Consider the following 25,558-nt stretch of genomic DNA (forward strand, 5'->3'; position numbering starts at 1 on the left):
ATCTCTCCCCTACCATCACCTACTTCTGTATATTTAACTCAACCTAAATCTCAAAACCTACCAGTGAAGAATTGCAAAACCAAACATCTACCTTCCCTTTACCAAAAAAAAAGAAACCAGAAACTCCTGTTTCCAAACCAAACACCTCTCTTTTCTTGAACAATGGAAGATGCCAAGATAGATAATAATACTAATAATAATATTCATCATCAAGAATTCATTTTCCGTTCCAAACTTCCTGATATCTATATCCCAAACCACCTTCCTCTACACACATATTGCTTTGAAAACATTTCCCAATTCAAAGACAACGCTTGCCTGATCAATGGTGCTACCGGCGATGTCTACACTTACGCAGACGTTGAACTCACCTCACGTAAAGTCGCCGCCGGTCTTCACAAGTTGGGCATCAAACAAAATGAAGTCATCATGATTTTGCTCCAAAATTCACCGGAGTTCGTGTTTGCATTTCTTGGCGCATCAGTTCTTGGCGCTATCAGCACAACCGCTAACCCTTTCTACACTCCGGCGGAGATCAAGAAACAAGCGAGCGCATCAAATGCAAAGTTGATAATAACACAAGCAGCATATGTTGAGAAAGTGAAGGACTTTGCTAATGAAAATGGTATCAAAATAATGACAATTGATTCTCCACCACCAGCACTTGATGACTGCCGAGATTGTTTACACTTCTCAGAGCTGACAAAGGCTGATGAGAACGACATCCCCGCCGTCAAGATCAACCCTGAAGACGTGGTGGCGCTTCCCTATTCATCGGGAACTACAGGTCTACCTAAAGGTGTGATGTTAACTCATAAAAGCCTTGTCACTAGCGTTGCACAGCAAGTTGATGGAGAGAACCCGAATCTTTATTTTCACGAGAAAGATGTGATTCTTTGTCTGCTGCCATTGTTTCACATATATTCTCTGAATTCTGTTTTGCTCTGCGGGCTAAGAGTTGGTGCGGCGATCTTAATTATGCAAAAGTTTGAGATTACTGCATTAATGGAGCTTGTACAAAAGTATAAGGTGACAATTGCTCCGTTCGTGCCTCCGATCGTTTTATCGATCGCCAAAAGTCCGGCGGTTGACAAGTATGATCTTTCTTCGATTAGGACGGTGATGTCTGGAGCAGCCCCAATGGGGAAGGAGCTTGAAGATACCGTGAGAGCTAAGCTGCCTAATGCTAAACTTGGACAGGTAATTAAGAGCAAACATTTTATTTCTTTTTCTGTTTCTTTTCTCTTAAAATTTTTATTTCATTAAACAATTTTATAAATTTTTCGGATTAATGTGATTTTGGTGCTATTTTGAAAGTAATCTCATTATCATCTTACTGGTCAGTTAATTTGATTAAATAATTGATATTTGACTCAGTTAATACTACGATTAATGAGAAAATTTTATTTAATTATATACCACCATCTATATATTAAATCTATAAATAATTTATATATATTTATTAATTTTAAATTATTAAATATATACCAATCATTCATTTATAAAATATAAAACATTAAAATTCTTTTGTTACTTATTTTTTATATTTTTATCTTTTCTTATATTTTAAATAAATAAACAAGTAACATATATTTATTATTATCAATAAATGTATGTATAATTTATTCATACGTGTCTTTCTCAGTACCTATCAATTAAGAGTATAATGAGAGGCATAACTACTGTACCTCTCACCAGGTGATTTTTACAGAAGAAAATAGATTTTATTTGACTTTTTATATATATACAGTGACGATGCTCCTTTAAGATTTCTGCCAACAATTTTGAGAATTTTAGCACTAAGGTAGGCCAGCATGATTTATATCTTAACGAACTTTTACACAGTTTTACTAAAAATAATTAAAATAGAAGTTACTATGTCAGACGCAGTATTTTTATATTTTTAATAATAAGTAAATTAATATTTTTCTTATTTATTAAAATAATTAATATTTGTTACATATTTAGTCATGAAATGCAATAAACAAAAGAGATCAGAATTTCTTTAATTAATATCACGAATATATTCGAAGTAAAGATTACTTTAAACACGTATACCTCTTTTAAATAATATTTTTTATCTTAATACAAATAATTGTTAATGGAGATTTTTATTTTATTTTTAATTTGAGGAGATATGAATCTTGATGTCTATTTTTAAAGTAATTTTACTTTACCGTTAGTACTAAGGCACCACTTAGAAATATGAAACTTCGATCATTAACAATCTTAGAGGCAACGCTAACAGAGCAGTATAATATAAGGCTTGTGTAATATTTGGACACTAACATCTCATAGCTTAATCTTGAAGTGTCCATTTTGAACAATTAATCGTCCAGAATGTCAAAAAATAATGAAAAGAACCCTTTAGGAGAATGGAACATGCTACTTTTTTTTAGAGGATAAATAAACAGGAAATTAAAGAAGGAATGGGGCCAATTTGGGGTAATTTAATGATTTATTGTGGTAGGGTTATGGAATGACAGAGGCAGGGCCAGTACTATCAATGTGCTTAGCATTTGCAAAGGAACCTTTCGAAATAAAATCTGGTGCCTGTGGCACTGTCGTTCGAAATGCAGAGATGAAGATCGTCGATCCTGACACCGGCAAGTCCTTGCAGCGAAATCAAGCCGGAGAGATATGCATTAGGGGTAGCCAAATCATGAAAGGTATATATATTAATTTTGGTGCACAATAATTTCTTCTATCCTTCAAATTTGCGTACATAAATTGGTAAATAACTTTTCTTCAATTCTTACATAAGTTTAATTTTAATGTATATGCAATACACGTGAAATATTATTAGCGACACTGGCGATTAATTAAAAAGAATATTATTACAGTTAAACAACTATTATTAGTAATTATCACATAGAACAAGTTATGGGGTCTTTTACCATACAACTAGAAAGGAACACTTAGGAGGTACAAATTCATTGTTCTCTCTAAAAGAAGCTTCAATTATTATCTTATAGGATATAATTTTTATGGGTTTACATTTCAGTGGTCTATTTTCTCCAGTAACATCTCTGTCGTACCCCCAAAAAGAATAATTAAAATTACAATTGAAGGTGAAACTGTATGCATATATAGTTGAGAGGTATAATTGTATTTATTGAGATTATTTATTACCATTTAATTTTTTTAAAATTTTTGGTTAGTTGCAACAATAATTGACCAACTACACATGGACTATTTGGTCACATAGAAACATTGTTGAAATGATTGCAATTTTTCTGTTCATGTTTGTTTGACATATTTTATTATAGGTCGCTTTTGAATCCAATTAACCCTTTAAATAATTATGATAAAGAGTGTCATATCTTAATCAAATACTTTGTATAATTACTCTTCTACCAATATTTTGGAGAGTTGAGAAAGAAACAATTCATAGTAGGTATATTAAGGTGTTCTTTTGTAATGTTAAGCAATTTCACTTATTATAATATGCAATTATGATTATCAATATCATTATCACTTAGCATAAAAGGTTTTATTCGCGATCACGAGCTTTAAAAATATTGAAATAAATATTTAATGATTAAAAGAATTATACAATGGTAAGAGAAATTAAAAAAAATTACAATAAAAAAATAAAATATCAATGTAAACTAATAAAAATTACCAATAAATTTATATCAATCGCTTTTTATTAATTATCGAATATATATAAATTCTCTGGCTATAAGTTTTTGATAGATTAATACATCAATACAACATATATAGGCTCATCCTTTTTCCTTGTTTCTTTTATTTATTTTTATTTTATTGTGTTCACTTTTTTGCTTCCATATTATCATTTAACGCGACTACTTCTTCCACTAATAAAATACTAATCATAATTAATTAAAAATAAAACACCTAACTCATCTTATTTATTTCTTTTGTGAAATGTATTAAATAACTAATCAATAATTAAGAAAACTGAGAGTGATTCTTTCTACCTACCACTTTAACAATCTCATAAATCTTTAGAAGTGTATGTCCGTAGCCTGTTCTCTGTTAGCTACCAATTATTGTAGATAATAATTGGTAGCAAAAATGTTTGGTACCTAACTTTTGAACCTGCTCATGACTTTGACTTTAAGACAGACAAATGTCAGTTCATGAACAATTTTCTTTATATTTTCATTAGATTTTTTTTTATTAAAATAAGCCGAACTTTAATTTCACAATATATTTTTTAAAAATAATTTTATATTTTTAATACATACTCGTAAACAAATGTTTATTGAACCTGAAATGCAAACAAACACGGATGGAAATAAATACAAATTCAATTTATCGTGTATTAAAATATATAAATAAGTAATAATACGAGAGTAACCAATAACCTGATTTTAGATTTTTCTATCATATTAGCTCTCATACTATAATATTAAAGGACCATTCCATCCAAAAATCTAAGTTAATATATGAGTTTTTAAAAATAGATTTATATTTTTAATAATTTAAATTAAGATTTTAATTTATTTACCATACATTTACAGTTTTCATCTAGTAATAACTATATATTTCAATATGAATAAAGTTTTGAGTTCGATTTTTTTAGTTTTTTGTGATTAAGTCATTGTGTTCACATTGTGACGTGTACCGTACTCAAATTGAAGTTGTTATGTTCTTTCTAGTCTTTAATATATGAAAATACTAATGTGTACTGCTGGAGCAGGTTATCTGAATGATCCAGAGGCAACAGAGAGGACCATAGACAAAGAAGGATGGTTGCATACAGGTGATGTTGGGTACATTGATGGTGATGATGAGTTATTTATCGTTGATCGATTGAAGGAATTGATCAAATACAATGGCTTCCAAGTGGCCCCAGCCGAGCTTGAGGCAATGCTGATTGCCCATCCTAGCATATCTGATGCTGCTGTAGTACCGTAAGTAATTCCACATTAATTCTTGTTCTTTTTTAAGAATATATTTATTTTATATTTATTAGTAATTTTTAAATGGCTTATATATATATATATATATATATATATATATATATATATGGCAATTTAGGTTTTCTTTTCTATTAATGTGAATTTTGTGTAATTCAGAATGAAAGATGAGGCCGCAGGGGAGATTCCGGCTGCATTTGTGGTGAGATCAAACGGTTCTAAGATCACTGAGGATGATGTCCAACAATACATTTCAAAACAGGTAATTTCTTGCATAAATAAGATTAAATCATGTTATGAACAACTACAAAAATAACAACGGCCATCAAGATAAATAATCTGATTAATATTGTTATTTTTGAGAATTTAAGAATTATAAATTGTTTTATTACAATTTATTAATATCAGCTTATACATTTAAAATTAGTAACTAATTACTCCTCGTATTAAATAATTTTTAAATTAAAAAGAAAAAGATGAAAATAAAATTAACAGTAATAATAAAGCAATTATACATAATATATCCATTTTTTTTTACATATAATGATACTTGAATTAGTTTATATAATCGTATTTAGATTAATTTAGGGATAATTATAAATTTAGTATTTTAATTTTTTAAATTTTTTCTATTTCAGCATTTGATTTTTATTTATTTAATCAATTTCTACTAATTTATATATACTATAACGTCTCTTACAGGTTTTATAGATTAAAATAATAATTTAATTTATTTTATACATAAAATGACTTAAGTGTACTTATTTATATTTTCTTATAACTTTTTTTAATTTCTTCTTTCCTCTTTTTCTTAATTATTTTATCTTTTTTTTTAATTTTCTATTAAATCATATTTTAACACTAAAAAATGCTGGATTAAATTTTTAATTTTTATTTATTTCTGTTAAATTTATCTTTTTATTTTAAAAGTTATTCTTTTAAAATACTTAATGCCTTCTTTTTTCTTTTTCTTTTTTATTGTTTTGAGGTAAAAGAACATATATATATTTTTTGAAAGTGAATGTACGAAAATAAAAGAATAAGTAAATGACATCTAATTTTTTTTTTAATTTTAGTTTGAATGAATGAGAAAAATAAAACAATATTATCTTTTCTTTTAATATTTTAAGAAACAAATGAATTTTTTTAAAAAAGAAAATAATGCTGAAAATGGATAATTTTTTCATTAATTTATGTGAGAATTATATATGAATAATAATTTCTATTTACATTTAATTATTCATGAACTAATGATAATGGTATCGATAATTTGGTGTGTGCAGGTTATTTATTACAAGAGAATAAGAAGAGTTTTCTTCACAGATTCAATTCCTAAAGCTCCATCAGGCAAAATCTTGAGAAAAGACTTAAGAGCCAGACTTGCAGCTGGTGTTCCTACCTAATTTTAGTCCCGATAAACGAATCATGTGCTACATAAATTCAGCCTTCAACAGGAGTTTACAAAAAGAAAAGAAAAGAAATGTTTGATGTAATTAATGTATCTTCCAAAGCATAAAAAAGGAGAGGAGCTGATCTTTGTAGGCTTGTATTAATTTTGTTTTTTGTGTATAAATTATGCCATAAATAATTCAAAATATGTCCACTTTATTTTATATATATATATATATATATATATTACTGTTAGTACTTTGTCATTTTTGTAACTCAAAACTCTCCTTCTACTGATTCTAATCCTCAACTATTGAATACACTTCTTTGATTCTGAGGATCAACTCAGTCAGTCCAAGACTAATCCATTCAGTTGAAACCATTATTTGGCGCCATTTCTGGGAGCAGATCCTTCTTCTTGTTTGTGATTGATTCCGGCCACCATGTCTCACCAAGATAGAGCCATCCAGAGCACATCCAACCCACCACCCACTTTAAAGATCCATATAGACTTCACTAATCCACATCCTGCTGGCCTTTCACAAAAATCCACCTGTGAGCCAATTCTCCAACTGACAACTGCAGCCACATTGATAGCTGCTATTGGCACTATCATACCTGTCTCCAAATAACACCCTTACCCCTAGCTTACTGAGAAGCCATATTAAACCACAATTCTAATGTCTGTGAGGATGATGTCTAACAATACACTTCAAACACCTGCAATTTCTTCCACAAATAAAATTAGAGCACTAATGGATTAGAAAAGAAGATTACACAAGGAAAAAATGGCCTTTTTTTTCTTCTTTTTTCAGACCATATTTCACTCAAATTACCCTAATCACCAGAAACTAACCATATTTTTTATTTTCTTCTTAGAGTTTCTTAATTTTAGAAATCAAAATATCAAAAGGGAAGGAAGCAAGGAAATTCATGTAGGACTCGAGATAAAAACACAAGAAAAATAATATGTGGCGTGAGTTTTAATGAAAATGAAATGGGAATCAAACTTATCAATAAAGGAAGGGAAGGGGACCACATTTTCTTTATGTCATATTTTTTGCCTCTTTTTATTTATTTATCATAATTACAATTATTTAATTTTATTTTCATTATTTAAGATATAATAATTTGTCTAAGAAAAAACTATTCTTTTAGTGGCTGAGTATTTTTATTTTTTAATTCTTAAAATTAACATTATATTAATTTCTCTAAAAAAACCTACATGAATGATTGAGTTTTTATATTTGTTTAATTTTTTCTTATCATAATTTTAGTATGATAAATATTAATAGAAAAGATAAAGAATTAATTTTATTTTGCAGAAAAGTTTTGGTATAACTTTTAATATTGTTTGGATGATTTTCTTAAATAGTTTTTATCATATTTATCTTTTATATGATATTGAATTTTCATTGTCGTACATGTTCATATATAATAAGTTGTGGATTTGTTAAATATAAGTTATAAAGTCATTAGTATATTGTGTATGTTCATAAAAAATTCACTGTTAAATATAGCTATAAGCAATATAACCATTAAGTATCATTTATAGATTTGTTAAATATTAGATATAAATTATTTTTAAACTGTAAATTAGCATGTTAACATATGAATATATTTTTAAATTCATGATTTGAATGATAATATACTAAATATCGTAGGTATATGTGATGAATCTGTAATTTATAATTTATGACTCTTTTATTTTTAACCCATAAACCGATATTTCTTTTATGAATTTTTAGAGTATAATATTTGATCCTCAAAATAAAATGAATCTATAGTTTATAATTTTTAAACATATTGTTTCTCATCTACGAATCTATATAATTAATGTTTATAGTTTTTATTGATGAATTTATATTTATGATCTATGATTGTGTTTTGCAATTTATAATTATGAATATAAAAAATTAAAATATTTTAATATTATTATTATTAAATCTTAAAAACTTAAAATATTATTATATGATGATAAAAACATTTAAATTTAGATTTTGAGAAATATGATGTAATGTAATTAAAATATTATTATAATATATTAAAGTGTGATTAAATTTTATATATTCATAAAAAATTGAATATAAAATACTAAAGTATTATTAAAAATAAATTTAATATTATAATAAAATATAAAATAAAAATAAAAATTAATAATAAATTAATAGTAATGATATACTAAAAAATGAAGAGGAAAGTATTAAAAGCAATAAGAAAAGTAGACAAAGAAGAATATGAAGAAAACAAAGGGAAAAGTGGAATTACGGGATCTACATGTTCTCTTTATTTCGTCTAATCTTAAGTCAATAATATTATATACGCATACGTCAGGAATATAATAATTATTTATCATATCATAAGGTAAATAAAAACATAAAAGAGAGAAATGACAGATAAATTTATTAAAATATTTTTATAATTAGTGTTATTAAAATTGATCAATTTAATATTTTATTAATTTGATATTACTTAATAGTAAAAAACATACACAATGTGTATAAAAATAGAATTCTAAAAAATTATAGATAAAAAAATAATAAAAATAAGAAAAAATAAAAGTCAAGAAGCGTTTGAAAATTTAACATAATTATTTTTCCATGCCGTAATTAAACATACATAATTACTTCAAAGTGTATGTGTGGGAATAATGGTGGCCCATATGACTTATACAATAACATAATTATTAAAAAGCTCTCAAAATAAATCATTAAACTTTACATGTTAATTAAAAACTTAAGATTTTTTAAATCTTTAATGAAGTATAATAAAATTGTAACATAAGTAAATTAGGATAAAATTGAAAAAGATTAAAATAGACTAATATTTTTGTAATATTATTATTTAAAATTAATTTTATTAACAATTGATATATTTCACTATAATTTTGTATTGTGATTTTATAATTCAGGATTTATATAATTTTTTAATTTTAAAAGCCTTTCATTTTAAATTGAATTGTTATTTAAAATATTTAAAAGAACTAATTTGTTTAAAAATTATGCCATTATAAAACAGTCAGAGTATTTATAATTCTAAATTTAGTAATTATTTTATTTTTTTATGTGAATATAAGTAGTATATATGAATCTATGAATGACATGAGACAAATAAATTTAGTGAAGGGCTTTATAATTATCTTATTTAATCTGATGAATTTGATTGTTTATTAATAGAATTTATTAATAATAATATTAATAATTTATTAATAAATAATATTAACAATTTATTAAATATAAGTATAGTTTTATAAATTTGATTCTATTAGGGTTCTCTATTAGTTTAAATGAAAAAAGAAAAAATTAATATTTTAATTTTAAATATTTCTGAAAAGTTTCCTATTTATAATTCCAAGTATGTATGTTGGGTTACCTTTTAATAGATGGGTACCTGCCTAAACAGAATTTTGGATGATGATGGGCTTGAGTTGATCCAATTCAGAAAATATTGAGAAGATCAGGCCCAAAAGGCAAATTAAACTGCTTTTCTGGGGTCATTTCCGAAATATATAGATATAATATTCTTCTAGGGATTCTTATAGTGTTATCCGAAAAACAACAAAAGTTTTGCTTATTAACATTTTGCAAAACTAACTTTTGTTTTATATTGAGATTTATACTATTTTTGTACAAATTTTAACACTTGAGGAAAATGTCCTCCAAAAAGTGCAAAACAGCCATAGATGAACCTTGAAGAAGCTTTTTAAAGTGACCGTAATAATTAAAATTAAATACTGAAAAAAATAATAAATTATGTTTTGGTTTTTGAAGGTACATTCAGGCATTAATAATTTTAGACTTTTAGAAACTCTTCAGATTATTTTGATCTTTCATTGACTTAAAATTATTTAATCAAAACTTTTTAGAAGATTTTAGATTTTTTTGATTCTCACTTGTTAGGTATGGCTCATATACCAGTTTAAGGAATAGATGCTGGAGCGGAGCGACGCCCCTGCGGTACGATACATGGTATTTTTATAATTGTACCAAGGATTATATATATATATATATATATATATATATATATATATTGTATTTATAACCTAATAGGGTGTATGATTAACTAATAATAATAGTTATAGTCGCTCATCGCTTCCGAGGACGTAGGTACATTAATGAACCTCGTTAAATCCTTGTGTTCTTAATTCTTGCTTTTTGTTTATATTCCTGTGATTTTTTAGCATTATTTCTCAACACCACTGATTGAAAGTTATTTAATTATAATTTGAAAGATATTAAAGAATTACTAGCTGAATTTTATTCATTTGGTATGCAAATTACAAGTAAAATACAAACTCAACAAATAACAATTTTTTTGTCTTCAAAATAGCAGGAAATGATAATATGTTAAAACAAATACTAAGAAAATGGTATATTTTATTATTATTTTTATATATTTGTCAAGAATTTTATGATATTGAGTGGTCATATAAAGATTTAATCTTTTATCGTGTTCATTGTACTATACAACTATAAGTGTCATCTGAATTAAAAAAATAAACTAAATAAACAACTATATCTAATATCTATTATTGTTTGTATATGATGCATTAATGCAGTAATTTCTTGTAAAAAACATCAATATGAAAATATCAGAAAATGATGTATGTTTCTTGTATTTAGGTAATTATTTCGTATACATATATTACATTACATGTGTAGAGAGAACTAAATAATTTTGTACTATTGTTATTATTGGCCTGAATGAATACAGTAAACAATATATAGTAAGCCTGTAATAATTTTATTTCAGGTATATGATATTATAATTATTACTGATTCTTTTTCCATTTAAATCTTGAAATTATTTTTTTAATGTATCTTATTAATTTAAATATATATAAAATTTATATTTTTCTTCACCATAAAGGATATTAGCAAGAAAAAATGAGATATATAAACTTTGATATAGTGGACATTTTCATATCGAAGGATAATAACTTTCTAAACTTCATGGTTACCAATATATAGTATACTCCAAGTATATTATAAGTATATAATGACTATATAGTTTATATCAAGTTTATTTCGAGTATACAAAAGGTATCATCAATGTATATTATAAGTATATTTTGAGTAATACAAAGGATATCTTTGTAATATTTTTAAATGTATTCAACTTACATTTAACATGCTTATATCTAAAAATACCTTTGATGACAAATACACTATAATTTGCACATTTAAACTAGAGCAATAATAAATCATTCACAACAAATTGAAACAAATAAAATTTACAACTTAAAATATATCTATGAGAAAATAATACTTAGTATCAAAGTTAACAGTCCTATCATTAAGCCTATTAATAATATCATAAAACTACTTCATTATGTACAATGTATTAATAGAAAACCACATGACAATTATATCAAGTTTCTCCTCCAGGCTTATCCATCTCCTTAAGCTTGTTGCACGATTCAGACGTGATAAGATAATAATTGCTTCAAATATTATTCTATTATTATGGGTTTGTTATCTTGATAAGTTTGTTATAGTTGTATAGTTGTTATTATTGTACTTATCTTTTGCGCGTACCACATCCTATATATACCATCTCTGTAACATTAATTAATATATGAAAATACAAGCTAAATTTTTTCATGGTCTCAGAGCTGAAAAATGGCTAGGCAAGTTGTTCCTATTTCTTCGTCCAATGTCACTCCTCTATCACTACAAGTCACACCCTCTCAATTAAATAAACCTCTCAAAAATACCTCACATGGAAAACACAAACTCAATGGTCTTGTTGGTGGCTCTATGATAGCTCATTTCCTTACAATACCTTCCACAAATAACATAACTCCTCCAACTCTAAATCCTGTGTATACTGAATGATTTTAGAAAGATTAACCCTTCATCTCTTGGACTTTTTCTTCCTTATCTGAAGAAGTTTTTACCTATATCACTAGCATGACCACATCCTTCACTGTATGGCAAGTACTAGAAATTATTCTTAGTTATGTATCTCAGAATCATCAACTGCAAATTCATATTGAACTTTGAGAATTAAAAAAATATAGTTTATCAGTCTATCAGTACCTTCAGAAAGCGAAATTTCTTACGGATGAATTAGCTTCAACTGGTCGACCTCTCTCTAATGCTATTATTTACCAAAATTTGGGATCTGAATTTCATAGCATTATCACTGCCTTAAATCAGTGTTCCATTCCTGTCGCCTTTCAAGAACTTCATGGGCAATTGGTGGCTCATAAAATTTTGATTGAAAGCATACAAGAACAACTTGTTGCAAACCTTGCTAAACGTCAATTTGATGCACCATCCTTACCTTGCCCGTGCTCTTCCTTCCATACTTAACCTAGTTCGACACCTTCTAATTCAATTTAACCAAATCATTCATGCCCTTTTTCATCATTTCACAGGAACAAAACCTAATGCCAAATTTGTGGCAATCACAATCATACCACTGATAGGTTTCGAAGAAGATATGAATCTCGCTCATCCTCTTTCAGTTTGTAATCCAATCTAGCAATAAACACAGGCCTATTGCCCTATTCTATTTATGGCTCATTATTAGTACTAATCAAATTATTATCGGCAAGGGTCAACCTATACCTATTGCAAATAATTTTTTTTGAATTTTGGCCTAATCATTTTACCGTCAAGGGTCAACTCACCAAGGCAACCCTATTGCGAGGCCGAAGTGAAAATAGACTGTATAGATGCCACTGCCCACCTCTCCTTCATCCAAACAAGCACTACCTACTGAGAATATTGCTCTTGATGATTGGCATGCTCGTTTAGGACAACATCATCACTGCACTGTTGCTAAGACCATTAAAGATAATAATTTACCAGTTTCTAGTTTAATAAAATCCAATTGTTCTTCCTGACATTTAGACAAATTAACTAAGCTTCCTTTTACTTCTGTTGAGCACATCTTTGATGCTCTCTTTCAAATTGTTCATTCAGATGTCTCAGGTCCTTCTCCATTTACATCTTATCATGGTTTTTAATATTTTTATTTTATTTTTAATGATTCACTAGGTTTGTTTGGATTTATTTTCTCAAAAACAAGAGTGATGTTTATTCTATATTCCTTAATTTTGAATTATATGTGCAACATCAATTTAATACCAATATCAAGGCTTCTAATTCTGATTGGAAATTTCAAAAATTACTTAAATATTTCACTCAAAATGGCATTGTGCATAGGATTGCATGTCCCTATACACATGATTAGAATGACCTTTCTGAACGAAAAATCAAACATACGGTTGACATCGGCTTGACATTGTTAGCATATTCTCATGTACCATTTAATTTTTGGACTTATGCTTTTTGTACTACCATTAACTCCATTATGCATTACCCACTTCTATTTTAAACGATACTTCCCCTTATCAAAAATTATTTAATAAATAACTTAAATATATGGACTCAAAAGTTTTTGGTTGCGTAATTTTTTCCAAATCTTCACCCATACAACAGATTTAAATTTTCTTTTCAAAATTGTGAATGTGTTTATCTTGGTTTGACTTCCAATCGTGTGGGTTTTGATTGTTATGATATCCATAATGACAAATTCTATATTGTCTGAAATGTCTAATTTGACTAAGTTATATTTTCTTTTACAAAAATAACACACCTGACACCTATCCAATCGCATCAACAAGTTCCATGGTCACTATGCAGTCCTTAATTGCTCCCTCCACAAGAATGTCTCTTCACAACTCCTCATTCTTATCTCCCAATCCTAACATTCCTACCCACCTCTATCACCTATTACTAGGCCTGACGTTGTTAACCCATCCACTTAGGTTTTACAAATTCAATCTTTTCCACACTCACTTAATCCTCAACAAACCAATTATTTGCCCAATCCCTTAACTCCCAAAAGACATATAACTCTTTATTGATTTAACTACATATAAGATTCCTTCCAATTTCTCAACTCCACTAACTCGTACTTGGCAAATGACATTTCAATCCCGCACCATGGCCAAAAGATAAGCAAATATCGCCCTTTCCTAATCCACTTCTTTGAATTATTTAGAACGTGAACCTACATATTTTAGAGCTCTAGTCCACTTTACAGAATGATGCAAGGCTATGGAGCATGAAATAAAGTGCTTTGTAATCCACCAATACATGGACTCTTGTTCCCTCACCACCCACTGCCAATATCATTGCCAACAAATGGATCTTCCGTATCAAATAAAATTCTGATGGTACTACCAAATGCTATAAGGCCCGCCTTGTAGCCAAAGGATTCACTCAAATACCAAGCATCGATTATAAAGAAACATTCAGCCGAGTTATTAGCACCACCTTAATTCGAGTCATAATTTCTCTTGCCATAATGAATCATTGGTCGATGCACCAACTTGATGTGTCTAATGCCTTCTTGCATGGTCATGTTGATAAAAAGCTTTATATGTTCCAACCTTTAAAAGATATGTTGATTCTCACCACCCAGATTATTTCTGTAAATTAAACAAGTCACTTTACGGGTTAAAATAAGCACCGAGAGCTTGGTTTGCTCGTCTTACTATTTGTTCTCATTCTTTACAATTTATCCTTCCAAGGCCGATAGTTCTCTATTCATTCTTAAACGAACTAATCAATTTGTATTTTTATTAGTCTTTATAGATGATATTATGGTTACAAGTTCCCGGCCAAAGCTCAATTAATCCATTATTGAAGCTCTCCAAAAGACATTTTTGACTCATGATTTAGGCTCTCCCAATTACTTTCTTAGTATGGAATTTAAACAACCTCATGAAAACTTATACAAAGTCAGTATCTTCATGATCTTCTTCAAAAATATAGTATGGCATATTGTAAGCCATGTCCGACTCCTATACAATCCTCTTCCTCTTTATCAAAATTGGCGGGCACACCACTTCTCGAGGGAGATGTTTATCGTCAAATCATGGGGGCCTTTCAATAGGCCACCATCACATGCCTAGACATGGCATACAATGTTAGAAAACTCTGTCAGTTTATGCATCATCAATTGATATTTATTGGAAGGCTCTTAAACGGCTTCTTTGCTACATTCAAGGAATAAAAAAGGTTGTCTTTTCTACTTCGCCACTACATCACCTACCTTACACTCCTTACAGATAATGATTGAGTTGGGGATCTTGATGATGTACATTAAATCTTAGCTTATGCTATTTATCTTAAATCTTCTTTAATTTCCTAGTTAGCTAAAAGTAACCCAATATTGCTCATTTTTCGACTGAGAGCGAGTATAAAACCGATGCTAATACCACTTCTGAATTAATATGGTTTCATGCTCTACTATGTGAATTTGACTATCCAATTCCACACTACTCTCTCTTATGACAATATTGACACTCTTTATTTAAATACAAATCACATGTTTTATGCTTATAACAAGCACATCGAATTGGACTATAGATATGGATTTGCAGGGGGATGATACGCTAGTCATTACTTCAAATATTATTTTTTTATTACTTAGTTTGTTATCTTGATGAGTTTATTATGGTTGTATTATTGTTATCATTGTACTTATCTTCTACGTGTACCAAATTCTATACATACCATCTCTATAACATTAATCAACATATGAAAATACAAGTTAAACCTTTTCAAAAAGCTATCAAAATCTTCATCTTCCTTGGATTTCGTATAAGAGAACAACATATGATCGCAAGTCTCTTGCAATGATTATAACCTTGTTGTCTAAAAATCAAAGTTACACCTGATCTTTCCCCATAAAAAAGAACCATACATATGTGAAAGTAGTAAGATACAAAAAAAAAAAAAAAAAGCTATAAGTTTCATTTTTTTGAAGATCTAATAAAAAAAATCTAACATGATTTACATTTCACTTCTTTAAAATCCAAAACTTTAACTGTCCTATGCCATAACATGATCTAACAAAATTATTTCATATGAATAGAAAAAATTTGGACTTTTTGTCCAATTTTTAACCAATAATTAAAATTGACTAAACAATAGCTTTTAAGCAACTATAAGAATAAAACTAGAATTATAACAAAAAATACAATTAATAGTAAATAGTGTAGTCCAAGTATATTATGAGTATCTACTATCATTATCATTATAATAACTAAAACCAAAACAACAACAATAACACAAAAGAAGAAAAGAGAGCATGATATAGAATTCAAGTCTTAGTGCGCACACCAAACAATCAAAATCTTTTCTTAGTTTCCTATTCTTCAATTTTATATTCTCCTTATTTTCTCAATTTCTAAACTCTCAAATCAAATATATAGTTCTTCTTCTTTTAATTTAACTATTTTGTATTTTATCAAACACTTGGAATGCATTCATTAATAAAACAAATCCAAAATCAAAAGTTTCAAATTAAGTCCATTCTAACCAAGATATCGCAAAAATCTAAACCATATTAATAGTAGCAAGCAAGAGAACATTATTTATCAGAAATATTAGTAAAGAAAAAAATGAATAGAAATTATTAAAAAATAGAAATAAAAAGAAACAAGGTAATTTGGTAATTCTCATCATCTTCATCAACCCACTTATCCTAATCATTAATATAATTCCAGAATAGCAATTCAGATTCCAAAATGGCAAAATTTAATATTTCATCATCTTCATCAACCTAAGTTGGTGTCTCTCAATCTCCAAATAGAACACCCACTATTTTTGCATCTTCTTCTTTTTCTTCTTACTCCTTCTTTTGCTTATCTTTCTAATCTAACGGTTTCAGATCTACTAACAAGAGCAAAAACAGTCTATTTCATAATTTTCTTTTTCGTTTTAGAACCCAACAATAAGAATTGAAAAAAAGGAAAGAAAATGAAGAAGAATATATAGAAAGAAGAAGAGAGATTAATGAGAGAAAAAAGAAGAAATAGAAAGACACGTATAAACTAAAGAGAAATAAACCATTAAATTAAAACTAAAAAGCCAAGTATATAAAACCAAAACTATTAAAAGGTGTTGTATAAAAATAAAATTAAAAAAAAATGATAATCAACATAATTTTCTATGTTTTTTAACCATGGGAAGCGAAGAGTTTAAGTTCAACATTGATGCCTCTATTCGAGCTCTAAAGAAATTTCTCATTAGGCTAAAGATCTAGTGGTATCCAAGAGACATATTTGAATTTAAATTAAAGAAGGAACCATATTACTATGACTGGTGCATCCCACTGCTTAGAAATTCTTTTAGTCAATTTTGGCTTTAAAAACTCGAGTCAATCTGTAAATTTTCATAATTTTGCATCTAAAAAGTTTGGGGTCGTCGGTCTCTTTTTATTTGTTTCGCATAAAAGGTTATCATCATCTTGTTCTTTCTTTCACATAACCTAATTATATAATTTCTCTCTGATCTGATTGAGAATAGAAATTTTAAATAGATAATAATAATATTCGATTTCAGTCTCTTTCCAGTTTCCATTTCAATTTTTTATGGGTACAATATAGATTTTGAGCTAATTCACACCATTAATTTGTGCCTAAAGTAATTTAGTTTGCATAGTTTCTAAATTATTTAATTTTAATTATATTTCAATTTAATCGTCTCGCAAATGAAAGATGACACATGGTAAAAATAACCAATAAAAAAAAGCAATTAAAAAATTTAAATGCGATGTATCAATTTCTTATTAGCAAATTATTTAAATTGTAACCAAAACTAAAATTGAATTATTGATATGAAATGAATTAAAATTTTATGGTGAAATGTAAAATTTAGTAACTATTTATATTTTTATCCGATACTTTTAAATATTTTCATCTAATTTTCAATTTGAGATATTTGATTTTCAAAAGTTGCAAACTAAACCCAAACATACACATGGTTGATTTTGCATCAAGTTTCTATAATAGTTTTAAAGTTGACAAATCCAAGTAAATCTAAATTTGTGGGTCTCTAACATTTCTAAACACATGCAAAAGGGAGTTTTAAGCCTTCCAAGCACCTCAATATGATCACCCCCCATAAAAATGCTAATTTGCAATAATTGTAATGCAAGTAAAGTGGGTAGGGGGGCCATGCAAACATTGCAAGAACTCTCTGTGTGTGTGTCTGGCATGTATGATGATTATGAGTTGAAGAAAATTAAGATCATGTCATTAAGGTGTCTGGATTTGCTAATGAAGGGTCTAACTCAAAGTGACATCAAATTTTGACAAGTAAAAAAAATGTGAGATTTTTGATGTGATACATGATTAGATCATATCCTTATCTTTTGACAAAGAGAAAATAAATAAATAAAAAAGAAACTCTATCTGTGGATTTTAAATAGTTGATGATCTAACTTCACTTTATGTATGTGGAAACTGTATCCATTCCCACCCCCCCATTTCAAGAACCTGAGTGGTTACACGTTAGCTTCCAATAAACCAACGTCTCAATTTTTAGGGGTCAACTTGTGTTTGTCATTTGTCCGCCACCTATAATATCATGACACCAACCAAAAAATGGCAGAAAAAAAGAAGGAAATTTTCATAATATTCTAAGAATTATTTATATTACACTCGTTTAATATGTAAATTAATCAGTATACAATTAGTGTTTTGAAAAATCGGATCGGTGGTCGAACCAATTAAAAAGTTTTGGAGGATCCTAAATATAATTTAGGGAATTTATTTCAATACATTTATTGTTGTGACATCAATTAACGGTTTTAGTAGCATTTCTATCATCAAAAGAATAAAAAGAAAAATTATAGAAAGAAATCAACATAATTCTGCTGCTTTTTTTGCTTTAAAAAAATATATTAAACGTCTAATATGATAAATCTTTTAATTTTCATAAAATGATTACTAAAATCATTATAATTGACCAATTGAACCATAGATCATTTCTCAAATAATTAAATTTTAATTTATAAAGTCTAATTAGATCGGATTGGTTATTTCAATCGGGTCCGATTTTTATTTTTTTAAAAAAACAGGTTCAATTTTTCAAAATATTGAAGTACTTAATAATTAATACTTGTTAGTCAAATATATAAAACTCGGGTATATAGAAAATCATTGATTAAATGTCTATTATAATCTATGTTAACCAAAGATAAAATAAATAAGTAAATAAGAAATAATTTTCTCTTAACTATTTTGGGTGTGCTCCACTCACCATAGATTAAGTAAAATATATGTAATATTTTTAATTTAAAATACATATTTTGCTGTAACTATTCAAATATAAAGCATTTAATATATGTATTATTCATCTAAATCATTCCTATAATTGAAAAACTTCAAAAAAAAAAAAAAAAGAGAGGAGAAAACAGAAGAAAAAACAAAAATCCCAAGTTTCTACTAAGACGCAAATGGAGAAGCTTATATCCCACCATAGTCATAGATAATAGATATGCTTTTGTCCTCATCTATCTAAATCTCTTCTTTTAGTTTACACATAGATAGTGAGAACTGACTCCCACATGCATATTCATAGGCTTCAAACTATAGAAGAATGTGTTATGGATATCATCACATAGTGCCATGCTTCACAGCCTTTTATAGTCAATTCTTTCTCCCTTTCTTACTAACGACAAATACATACACTCTTGATGAGCTTCTCTGAATGCTATTCACTCTTTTTTTCCCTTATCCTTTTGTACAGACAAAAGCATTTTAAATTTGAGGTTTTTATTTTTTTAAAAACCATTTAAACAAATTAGACAAATTGGTGTCTTTCTTAAAAGGAGATTCAAGAAAAGCAATTTATAAAAGATTAAAAAATTAACACCACGAATAGAGTTTCTATAATGTTTTATAATAAACACTCTTTATTAGTAAAGTTGAGGAACAATTGCATCTACATTAGTACTTTGGTTTGTAAGCACTATAAATCTTATGCATCCCTTAACAATTCTAATATAAGCATAAAAAATTAGCGCCAGCGTTAGCGACGGGAACAATTCTGCTGAATTTCTGTTGGTAAATTGTCTCAAATCTGCCGGTAATCTGTAGATTTCTTATAGAAATACCTATTATCATTTTAGGACTAATTAAACTGGTAATTGGTAATAACATTTGGTACAAAAATTGATCTATTTCTTTTTAATTCATAGGAGATTCAATGGCCATGAAATACATAATAAAAAATATTCATTTTTTTATATTTTATATAAATATAAAAACTCATTTAATATAAAGAAAATAACTCGAATCTTGGACCTTTCACTAAATAAACACTTTTACTACTTGAACTAGATTCTTCTAATCCGTTTAATTATACTTGGTTAGTACATATGCATACTAATTAAGGCTGGGATAATTTGAAGAGGAGAAATTCTCTTGCATGCACATGCATTCTAGATAAGCTGAGAAGTAAGTAAGAACCATACATATGTATTATGCTCCCAAACAGAAACTAATGATATCGTCATCAATAGATCAAGAACTCCAACAGAAAACCCACATCTCCACCCACCCCTTAAAAACAAAAGAAGAAAATTAGTGCCTGAAGTGCGGGCAAAAAGTGGTTTCAAAAAGGTGACCCAAGTCTCTATATCATCTTCAAAAATTCATGGCAGCTAGCATGGCATCATAATAAAAACACAATTCAAAACAAATGCAAAAGAAACAGAAATAAAATAAATAAATAAAAGCACTAAAAACTAAAAAGAGCATGTGCATGAAAAAGAAAAATACAAAAAACTCCGCTTCAACTCTTCAACATCAAGTGCGCGGGTACACTCACCACAACCATCTTCAATAGATGAGGTCCAAATTTATTCATTTAACAACCACCCTACAATAATATATTATATATTGCACCAAATCAATAAATGATTAAGATGTATTTAAATATTCTATACTTAAATGATAAAGAGTAATATATATATATATATATATATATATATATAAAATTTTATAATTATTTTATAATTAATATGTTATTGATATAGTAGCCAAAAGAAATCTTAATAATTATAGATTTTCTTAGCAATTTTAGTTATTGTATTCAATGATTTGATGAGTAATATACATAAAGTGATTATAATTATCATTTAGATATTTAATATTTATAGTAAAAGCGATTCATTTAATAATTTGTTATAATATATGAAAAGCAGTCAAGTTAATCTCGAATAATTTTAAGGTGGTCTTTTTAGCACCAACCTTCCGCACATGGAATGAACGTAATAACCACCGAATGAAGTGAGTTTATAGGTGCGCTTGAGCACCCAATTCCACTAATAGAAACACACAGCCATAGACTGAGAAAGCAGAAAAAAAAAAAAAAATTGCATCCATTGATGAATGATGACCAAAGCATCGTAAGAAAATAAATAAATTATCCATGTGTAGACAATTAAGAGAACTAGAAGTCATCACAGTAAGCTCTTCCATAACACATTTTAATGCGTCACAAATCCTGACAAAACACAAACTATATATAAATAAATTGTTTGTTTAATCTCATGCTAACATACACTATACACTTTTTCAGTTCCTTCCCATGTGAATCTCTGTCTCTTGCTTGATTTTAAAAAATGGGTTTTCTTGTTTGTTCTTGAAATGGATGAATGTACGTAAGTCATGACCAATTAGCATAAGGGGAAGGAAGAACTAGGAAGAACCACCGATACACATGGAAACATAAATCAATGCCTCAGGAGAGAGACATAAAGATTTGGTGTCCCATAACTCAATTGTTCTTGTGGGTTTGTTAAAGTACAAAGGGACACATCCCATTGACTGATTTGCTCTATAATAATATGATCATTATACAAAAGGAATTAATGTTTTGTAGATATTGAATCTTTTTGCAAGAGCAAAAAACAATAGGTAGTTTCTTGGTTTGTGTTGTGTCTGTGATTGACGGACAATACTCAGCGCAATCATAGCCGACCTGCAAGATCTTGATCCCACAATCATGGCCTTTAATATCATTGTTATCATTTCCTTAATCTATCTTTATCCATATTATATGGATTACAATTACATTGTTTTTGCCTTGTTCAAAAGCACAATGCTGGATTTTTATTTGTCTCCTCCTTTTGTTCTTAATCACCCTGCCCATGTGCTTGTATCAGTTAAACAAATGCTGAAATTGCAAGAGAGAGAGAGGGATTTCTATGGAAGATGTGATGTAAGGTAAACGACTTTAGAGAACTTGTTGTTGTGGCATATATATATATATATATATATATATATATGTAATTAGTCTTGAATCTTACAATTTCCAAAACATTTTCTTGGATTCATGAATTTTTTTTTATTTACTAGTTTCTTATCTATTGGCTCTGACTGAACGAAATATAGTGGCAAAATTTTATTATAGTCGCACCATTTAATTTTGTATGTGGTCGTTTTATTGCTAACTTTGAGGTACTATGATGGGTCATCACAGCAACAGTTATGGTATCTTTTCTCATATAGTAGTTGCAATTGTGTTGAGAGATTTTAGTACTTTTTCAGAATCGATTTAACAAGGACGAGCTTTCGATAATTAGAAAAACTGATAGCATATTTGTAATTCTATTAATAACCTATGATTCACCAATTTTTCTTTTTATTAATATCTATAAAAAACTTGAATAAATTTAAACCCAATACATATTTTTTTTATTTACATATGTATTCACTATCAGGTTAAATCAATGAAAAATGCAATTTTAACATTTACCCGCATGGAGCTGAGCGTACTTGCATACATTAATCCATTATCAAATCTTAAAATATGTGAAGCAATGGAGGTTACATATATCTACAAGCAATTGATCTGCTGGCAGGTAAGTGATTTGTTGGACAGTGATCAATTAAGAGTACTTAAATTCCAGGAAAGCAATGGAGTGGGACTGGGGGGTTATTAATTAGAACTCAATTACAAATTATAAGATATCTTCCTGTGCAGAAGATATGTTGGATTTCCATGTCTTACAGTCATCTCCTGAGGCTTGTGGTATGGTGTGGGAACAAAACAGTTTTGTCCAAAATTTTATGTTGCAAATTGGGTTCACTGTAGAGGGACTGATTCTAGTCCAGAGAGGGTTGTTCAGTGAATCATATGAAAGGATAACAATTCTTTTCTTTTCTTTTTTTTTTTTTTTGGGTTTTCCATTGTGACTAATAATTACTGGTAAAAATTTGGTTTCTTTTCATATTGCATGTTCAGTCTAGTCAAGATGGTTTATCTTGTCAATTATAGACTACTTATATTGGAAACTAGATTAGCGCATGATTTCAACCTCTTGATGTGAGATAGAGATAGAGAGAGAAAGCAAACAAGACTAAAAGATTGGACCAATGAATTGATAGGTAGATTGCATAACACATCTAAGACAGATTAAGGAACAGCATTATTTGTTTGTAAGAAATATAATAGAATTCTTTGGTTTTAATTTATGTTATACTTTCTTCCTTTGTGAGTACACAGAGAGAGAAAAATATAAAAACCAATGGAATTTTTTCATGGACCGACAAAGGATTATAATGCTGCCATTAATGGAGGCGACAACCCTTCGATTCCCCACTGATCTTTGCAGCTACATGTCTCTCTCTCTCTCTTTCTCTCTTTCTACAAACAGAGACATACACTAACAGTGCCATTCCTTTTTCACTAATGTTTACTCTATGTGGTTGCAGGAACAGTGAACCGTTTGCTCTTCATATAATGCAAAGACAAACCTTCTTCTCCTCCTGGGTTATATCTATTGTCCTCTCTTCTCCTTTTATCTTCAATACCCTTTTGCTCCTTTTGCCTTCCTACCTATTAAACCTCCTCTCTCTCTCTCTCTCTCTCTCTCTCTCTCTCTTTCTGTCATTATCATTATCACTCTCTTTATAGTTACATCAAAACCCATCTCTTCTTCTTGCAATAATATTATCTTGGTATACTTAACTCCTCTTTTTTTATCTCTTTAATTATCACTATCTGGGGCCATGGATTTCCAACCCAATACTTCTTTACATCTAAGTTTACCAAACAATAATAATAGCAACCAACTAAACCTAGAACTTGTACTTGAGCCATCATCTTCTTCTTCTTCATCGCCACATAGTTCTGCAGAGCCAAGGGTTTTCTCTTGCAATTATTGCCAAAGAAAGTTTTATAGCTCTCAAGCTCTTGGTGGCCACCAAAATGCGCATAAGCTAGAAAGAACCTTGGCCAAGAAAAGTAGAGAGCTTAGTTCTGCTGTGCGAGCCCATGGAGGGAAGTCCGGATCATCTAGCACGAGTGGATTGAACCATGTTCGACGCAATCAACCAGGGTTCGAGCACCATGGACATGGTGGTAGGTTTATTGATGATATGAGCTATGGGAGAAGGGATTCTTGGTCTATGGGATATAGGCCTGAAAATGTTCAAGACGAATTCAATAATCAGCTCGACTTGTCTTTGAGACTTTGAATTGCTCTTGTTTTAGTTTTTTTTCTTTTACTTGAAGTTTTCCTCTTCATTGTATTTTATATGCAATATATTTAAATCTAAAGGAAGGAAAAAAAGAAAGGGGAATTATCACGAAAACTGAATGAAATTTATTTGGATAGCAAGAAAAACAAAACCCACTAAGGTATGTTTTCCATATTTATTTATACTTTTCTCTTTGTTTTTCTTGATAAGTAGAGTTGAAAATTTTATTGGTGTGTACGTACAAAGTCAGGTAAGCTCTCATGTTCATCAACATATCAAAAAGAGTGTTCATAAGATTATAATTTCCTATAATATGATTCAGTGCCAGCTTAATTATTCCGATCCAATTCGTGTTATCATACATGAATTTGACAAACAAAAATTATTGGCTTTGATCTTCGAATTATGCTAATGGTAAAAAGACTGCAGGGTTACTTGTGTGAGAATTATTCACAATGGTCTTTTACATAGGCAATGCATGTTTCCTCGGCTCAATATTTTTTTTTTTTCGTTACGTATATAACTTTTATAGATCATAAAATACTATTTTAAAAATTTTAATATAGCTGATAATAACGTTCGTACTTTGGAGATATAATTAATTTAGCAAACAAATGGTTCGTATAAGGGAGTTACCTTTATGGAGGAAGAAATGCTATTTGGCCCACATGAACAAATTCATTTGCAAGTAGTGTAATATGACTAATAAAATTGAAAACCAATGTCAAGGTAATTCACATAGCACAATTCAAATCGAAACACAAAATAATGAATGGATCTTTTCATCTTCTTTTGCTCATCCAAATGATAAAATCTGATAAAGCAATCCTGCTATTACATTAATTTTCTTTAGGGCGAACAAGTTTTTGATTTTTTTTTTTCTGATTCATAGGAGATCTAATGGACTGTAAGCTACATAATGAAAGCTATCAATCATTTTACATTTGTCATAAATACTTTCGTAATGACAAAATCTCAC

General features: G+C 28.6%; 2 protein-coding genes across 2 annotated transcripts; both read left to right on the forward strand.

Moving 5' to 3' along the window:
- LOC8270667 (4-coumarate--CoA ligase 2) lies at positions 1-6,533 on the forward strand. The gene is made up of 5 exons (XM_002533140.4): positions 1-1,200; positions 2,471-2,669; positions 4,670-4,883; positions 5,049-5,151; positions 6,173-6,533. Exons 1-5 carry the CDS (start codon positions 163-165, stop codon positions 6,290-6,292), a joined length of 1,674 nt encoding a protein of 557 aa, XP_002533186.2. The 5' UTR covers positions 1-162; the 3' UTR covers positions 6,293-6,533.
- Positions 6,534-22,969: 16,436 nt separating this feature from the next.
- Positions 22,970-24,693, forward strand: LOC8278136 (zinc finger protein 2). Its single transcript, XM_048371617.1, has 2 exons — positions 22,970-23,717; positions 23,812-24,693. Exon 2 carries the CDS (start codon positions 24,109-24,111, stop codon positions 24,574-24,576), a length of 468 nt encoding a protein of 155 aa, XP_048227574.1. The 5' UTR covers positions 22,970-23,717; positions 23,812-24,108; the 3' UTR covers positions 24,577-24,693.
- Positions 24,694-25,558: the final 865 nt, after the last annotated feature.

Source organism: Ricinus communis, chromosome 3, assembly GCF_019578655.1.
Source record: "Ricinus communis isolate WT05 ecotype wild-type chromosome 3, ASM1957865v1, whole genome shotgun sequence".
Classification (NCBI taxonomy): Eukaryota; Viridiplantae; Streptophyta; class Magnoliopsida; order Malpighiales; family Euphorbiaceae; genus Ricinus; species Ricinus communis.